Raw genomic sequence first — 6660 nt, 5'->3', positions numbered from 1 at the left:
AACAGGCTAAGAAATGCAAAACAAACCCTCCAAAGGGACTGATATTCCCAATATGAGGAACATAGAAAGTCTGTATTATTGACCAAGTAACCCATATAGTACCAACATTGTAAATAAAACATTTGGAATAGTTTTCAAAACCAACAGAGAGGGCTAAAGATGGTAAAAAGATTTGGCAAAAGAAAAAATCAGTTTCCCAATAGTCATTTATTATTAACTTTTTTTTTAGCGTCAATTAAATATTTGCACAGGGCCAGTGACGTGACAGTAAAGACGAGCAGGTGTAAATTGTAGCAAAAGTACCTGTAATAAATTACTTTTTGGGACATAGCTCATAGAAAATCATTGATCTTTTACATTCACATAACCCCATGGAGCATACTTGGGGGAGATGGATTGTCCAAATGTCACCAGCTTACATTTTTAAAATGTTGTACTGAAGCAAGTACATCTTCGTTTCACAAACCTTTTTGAGAGAGAGCGCGAGGTCCGTAATGTCTTGGAGTTTCCACGGTAGTGTTTCACGACGTCCACGCCTCAGTTACATGACAGAGTCATTATCCCGGTGTGTATTTTTGTTGTCCCTGTGTTCCATACCTTTCATCTCAATGAGCGGCGAGTGCTCAGGGACAGGCGTGATGGGGTTGGCCTCGCTTGCCTGCGCTTCTTCCTCTCGTTTGGCCGTGCGGTCTACGAAAAACTGCAGGAGTCCTGCTCCAAACGCATCGCCCTCCACGTTCAGTACTGTGCATGTGCGGTCACTAAAAAAAAAACACAAAGTTGTTTTGTGTAAGCCTAACAGATTTTTAAAATGCCTAAAATAATAAATCCATCCATGAAAAATAAACTAAATAATAAAATCATCATTTATATTGTCTAAAATAGCATTTTTGGAGTCCGCTAGATGTCGATGAGTGGAAAATGCGCAAAAGAAGTACAAGTAGTGACGCTGGTGCTATCAGTGTTGTGTACTCACACGAGCCAATCAACAGCCAGGATCAGGGAGATATCATTGGTGGGCAAACTGACTGCCTCCAGGATGATAGCGAGAGTCAACACCCCGCCAGCGGGTATTCCTGCTGCACCGACACTAGACGCTGTGGCGGTCACGCTAGTCGGACAGCAGAAGAACAAAGACATCAGTAATGCAAGGACAATTCAAACAAACTGCAAATGTGGTGAGATACCTACAGGATGGTAATGACTTGGATGAAGTTGAGGGAATAGTTGTTGAGCTGAGCAATGAAAACAGCAGCCACGCACTGAAAGCAAGCGGCTCCGTCCATGTTGACAGTGGCGCCGATGGGGAGGATGAAGCGGCTGATTTGTTTGGAAATGCCGTTATTTTCTTCCACGCATTTCATCATCAGTGGGAGCGTGGCAGAGCTAGCGAGGAAATTAGACCCAGGTTGTTGTTAGGGTTTACAGATTATCTTGATCGTATGTGAGATTAACATGAAGTAATTGCTGATGTCAACAAAAAAATCCCTGGTCTGGTTCACTGGTTCAGTTTTCAACCCATTTCCTATCAGGAGTGGCGTTCCACAAGGTTCTATCCTAGCACCCCATCTGTTCATTCGCTTATTTTGATTCAGCAATATTTTACATATTGGATTTGACTTGAGGTCAAAGGCAGACGACTGTATTAATCTATTGAATTTGAAGAACGACACTACCGGGTACTTCTCTAATATGTTATCCATTACACAGGACACATCATTGTTTGAATGAGTTCATTACCTGGAGGCTGTTCCAAAGGCTGTGGCCAGAGCTGTAAAAATTCCCCACAAGAAGGTGTACGGGTTCTTCCTTGTGATGGCAAAGTAGATGGCAGGCAGCACGAACAAGCCGTGTATAGCGTGCCCAACAACGCAGCACGCAATGTACTTTCCCAGGCTGGCAAAGAGTGTGCCGACATCTTCCATCTCAACAATCTTGCCAGCAACAAGGAACATGATACCAAAAGGTGCATACCTGAGGAGATGGGAGGAAATTGACAATGATCATTATTTTAATAGCACAGCTTTTATCCAAGCTAATAGAGCCATGCTAAGCTTCATACCAACCCTAAAAGCTTACCACATGATCCAGGAGACCAGCACCATGGTCGCTTCATTGAAGGAGTTGAAGAACTTAATCAAGATTTCGCCTTCCTCCCCCAACTTCCTCAAAGCCACACCGAACACGATGGCAAAAACCACCAGACCCAAAATATTCATCCCATCCTGGTCAGTTCCAAAGGGCACCTACACATATATAGATGACGGTCAGGACACAGTCAAAGAACCAACCTCAAAGCAATTTATTGGGCACAATCACCTTCTCCACCATTATGTTATGGGTTCCATTTGCTCTAACCAACTTGTAGCTTGTCGCATACTGCAAAAGAGAGACAGTTTGCTTTGTCAGCTTGAGAAACATTTCCCTTGTTAAATTCTTATACGAATGCGGGATGCGGTACTTACCGACTGGAAGGCAGCAGACACCAAGTTGGAGGGAAAGATGTTCCTGTTGCAAAACAAAACAAAAAAAGCATCAACAACATGGCATTCCTGAGCATCACGCGATCTAAATGAAAATCAGATGAATTCCTGTTTGTAATTTATTCAAAAGGACAGCACAAGTGATTCAATTTGGCTTGGCAGAGCCGCGTCACAAGTCAAGCATTTCCCCGTTATACAACTTAATAGTAAAGAACTGAATCAGAAAAATCAGCTTTGATTAAAAACATGAGCGCATTGAATCACTCCAATAAAACCTACCCTCTTTAAATCATATGGCAACACACGTATTGAATCGTCTTTACACTTCGAGCGACGCGGACCCCGTGAAGGAGCATATTCACATTGAAGACATGTGGACAGTACAGAAATGTTCATGATAGATTCGGAATGTTTTGACCGCAGTAAATCGAACATGTGCAGGTGTCCCAGGAGATTTAGTGGCTTGTGAGCAACCAGACTGCACATATTGCCTCCGGGGAGAATACAAAAGCATGTCAACATCTCCAGTTAATTAAGTACCCGTTGCTAGGTAGAATAACGGCTAGTGTTTTGACGGGTTGATCAATTTTAGAGCAGGAAAACCAAACTAAAGTAGATGGAATGGTCAACAAGGATGTGTCGCCGCTGCGAAATAAAAATGTGTTAGTTGACCCCCAGGCACCTTTTACACATTGTTACCATGCTGCCACATGAGGTCTTTTGTCAAGAGACAGCAGGACACCAACTGAGAGGGCTCGCTATAATAAGAGACACGGGTTTGACATGCTGTTCTATTATCATAATGGCTCAGTGATATATGCGCTGCTTGATTGCATGAAGTGTAACAATGTCTTCATTTGCATCACAAATAACTAAACTATTGTTATTCTCAGCAAGTATCAAGTGTTATGCAAGAGATTAACATCAGTCATCTGAGGATATTAAAGGGCAGTTTAACGGAAACATTTTCTTTGCAATTTAATATTGCATTTTTGGAATATGAATCAAAAGGCAGAAGGTTTTTCGCCATTTTGCCACTTGCTGTCGACTGAAAATGACATCACAGTTACACAGTGATGTCATTTCCAATCAAGTATTAAAATGGCTGCCCCTAAAATGGATTTGAAAAAAATTGACTTTTGCCACTTAAGTCATATTTCGCAAACACAATATTACTACATATGTTATTGGGTTATAAATAAAATGTAGGACTTGACTTCCACTTTAAGATGATCAAGCTTTGTTTCACACTGCCAGCAATAGTTCTACTTTTTATACCTGTGTGACATTTAGAAATGTTCGTTCAACCATTGCTTGTGTTGTAAATACTGTTAATGAATGTTTTATGATAAATGACATTAGATTACTTCCAATGGGAAAGACTGACGACCTGAATGATGTCACATCCTTCGTATAAATGAGCAACTTCCCGCTTTTACTAAACGGGGCTGTCCCTGTAATATTTCATCATGTGCTTCTAAACGAATTATGAGTTTTGTCAATTCATTAAAAGAACAGTGGAAAATGTGTGTGAGAAGTGCTGAGTGTGATAGGCCAGGGGACCCCAGGAGGTTCATTTAGCCCGGAGCAACGTGAGCTGACGCAACGACATATGTTCATTGCAGCAGTAGCGTTCGATGTATATTCTAAAACGGTGCCACGTGCTTCACGTGGACGAGCCCCGAAGAACCCCCAACTCGGTCGTGGTGGTGGTGGTGGTGGGGGTGGGGGTTCACTCACCTGATCAAATCTAAAAAAGAGTCGATGACTTCTTTGGCTTCGGGCAAGTTGTCATCCATGCCGGCCACTTTAGGTTTGGTCAAAGTCACGGAGCCCGGCTGAATGATGAAGGCCATCACCACCCCGATGGCCGACGCGATCAACGTGGTTACCAGGAAGAAGAGCATCGCCCAGCCGCCCAGCTTGCCCAGTGCTTTGGGGTCGATGCTGGCCGCCCCGGAAACCAGACTGCATACTACCAAAGGGATGATGATCATCTTGAGCAGCCGGATCAGCAGCTCGCCGGGGAAGCCGATGTAGATGATTTGGGTACGGGAGAGCTCCGCGTTACGCACGCCGAGCCCGATGAAGACGCCGATGATTACGCCCGCCACGGTCAGAATCACCAGGAGGTTGGCCATGACTATCCGCTTCACACGCTGGGAGAGAGGCTCAGAGGCGCCGCGGGACGGGCCGTTGGGCAGCGGGTCCTCGCCGCCCTTGTGCGTTTTGACGGCTTCCAACTTGTCGTCCATAGTTACACCGTGTTAAAGTTGCCCCGGGAAAAACTTAGAACTTTAAAACTGCGATTTGTGAGGTAGATACGAGCGAGCGAGCGACCGACCGGCAAAGCACGGCACGCTTCTGTCGCGCCCTTCTTGTTTCAAGTAGAGACACACTGGAAAGACTGCGAGTACGTAGCCGGAAAGTGTGACGTCAAACGTTGCGGCGCGTCTTCGTTTTAAAGCAGGACGGGCCGGCCCGCGGACAGAGAAAATCCGTATAATCGCCGCCCATTGAAATGCATGGGAGGGAATAATTGTTTTTTTTTTTAAAAACTTAAATCAACGGGGACTCAAAAAAGTAGAGCATGTACAGAAAGAAATACATTAGTCTTTGTGGGATTTTGATGAAATTCCTGACAGATATTGCATCATACAAGTTAAATACAACTGAACTGTATTTGGACAGTGATTCTTTCATGTACCATTCTATTCTTTTAAAATAAAATAGGGGAAACATGTCAGTTTACCACATTTTAAAAAAATTAACTACTTTTTGTTCTTTAAAGATTGTGTATGTTTACCTAATGATTAATGAATATCCCTGCACCCCGTGGGTGTTTGTCATCATCCCCGCTTACAATTGTATGCAAAAGGGCTCTTCGCAGTTTATTTGTTCTTGAAATATTTCACACCCACCAAACCCTCTTCAGTGACAACTTGTAGAAGTTGTTTTATAGGTGTAAAAGCACTACAAACTGTTGTTTATAAAATTGTAATAAGTACACCAAAGCATAACATTGTATTCTAATTAAAATTTTACCTGAGGTCACATGACGCATCGCACTGCTCCCTCCCAGGGGGGCTTAGCCCACTGTTTGAAAAGCACTGGCTTAAACAAAGAATTCTATGACTATCGTGCTAAAATCAAAGGGTAATGGAATGTGGACTCAGATAATAGAACGTCTGTAGTATAAGCAATAATGGGGGCCATTACTGAGAAGTGTGTTTTTCTAGCTGCAGCGTGACAAAAGTCACAAGATGCACCAATTCTGTTTAGTAAAGGCCAGTTGTGTCACTTCCAGGGTGATTAAACACTGTCCTCAAATAGACTTTTACCTTTTGTCATCATGACAAAATGAGTAGGCAGATTATTTTGACAAAAAAACGTAACTAGTGGTGTGAAGAAACAGCTTGAAGCCTTTTTATTTTTATGATTTCTCGACTCGCTAGCAAACTGCTGCTTGTTGCGAAGTCATTATACTCACGAGTCAAAGCAAAAAAGAAATAACAGCTCGGATTTTTGAAACCACAGATTGTGTCACTTGGATTCAAAGGACTACTGAACAAGAATTAAAAAGTCAAGACATCATCATAGACAACCGCAACAAATTTGACTAGCACATTTACACGATGAGCCCGGCCGGTGTTTTGGTTCTGTTTTAGCAGGTGTCAACGTGGGTGTTTGTTAATAGAAAAAAAAATGCTAGGCTGCTCCGTCTCTCTGCACTTATCTCGTTTCAAACTGGTTCTTTGTTCACTCGAATAATGTGAATGATCACTGTGACGCTTCAAAATGAAAACAACAAACATTATTAATGTTAAAGTGACCGTGTCATTTGTTATTCATATTATTAAACGGCTGGCGCGGGACTGTGTTTACAAAAGCTGACAGGTTGGTCGTGAAACCAGCAAAAGTAGGACATGCCGAGAAAAAAAACATGGGAGGACAAAAAATTCTGCTGTCTCAGGTGTCATGAGCAGAGACGAACAAGGGAGCGCTCTAAGGTGGAGACAGGAAGAAAACGGATCTATCCTAATTTTCATGTAACTCAATTCCTGTTATTTGGTCTTGATAAGCAGCGCAGTCAATGCAGGCCCTTCATGACTGCCTGTTATCTATGCTGTCCACATTGAAGTTGGGAGGGAAAAAAAAAAAATTCATGCTTTGAAGA

The 6660-nt window shown here is 42.8% G+C and overlaps 1 protein-coding gene across 2 annotated transcripts; it reads right to left on the bottom strand.

Annotated features, from left to right (window-relative positions):
• Window positions 1-218: 218 nt before the first annotated feature.
• slc1a5 (solute carrier family 1 member 5) lies at window positions 219-4877 on the bottom strand. Of its 2 annotated transcripts, none has more exons than XM_037267513.1 (9): window positions 4224-4877; window positions 2466-2508; window positions 2320-2379; window positions 2080-2246; window positions 1741-1974; window positions 1192-1386; window positions 977-1111; window positions 463-761; window positions 219-414 (listed from the first exon to the last, which is right to left on the bottom strand). In XM_037267513.1, exons 1-8 carry the CDS (start codon window positions 4736-4738, stop codon window positions 542-544), a joined length of 1569 nt encoding a protein of 522 aa, XP_037123408.1. In that variant the 5' UTR covers window positions 4739-4877; the 3' UTR covers window positions 219-414; window positions 463-541. The 2 variants fall into 2 exon arrangements, with proteins under 2 accessions (XP_037123408.1, XP_037123407.1); XM_037267512.1 differs by having other exon boundaries at window positions 219-443; window positions 491-761.
• Between the last annotated feature and the right edge of the window lie 1783 nt (window positions 4878-6660).

This window comes from Syngnathus acus, chromosome 13 (genome assembly GCF_901709675.1).
Source record: "Syngnathus acus chromosome 13, fSynAcu1.2, whole genome shotgun sequence".
In the NCBI taxonomy this organism is placed as follows: domain Eukaryota; kingdom Metazoa; phylum Chordata; class Actinopteri; order Syngnathiformes; family Syngnathidae; genus Syngnathus; species Syngnathus acus.
The sequence above is the reverse complement of the archived record's forward strand: the minus strand, read 5'-3'. Positions and strand labels throughout refer to the sequence as shown.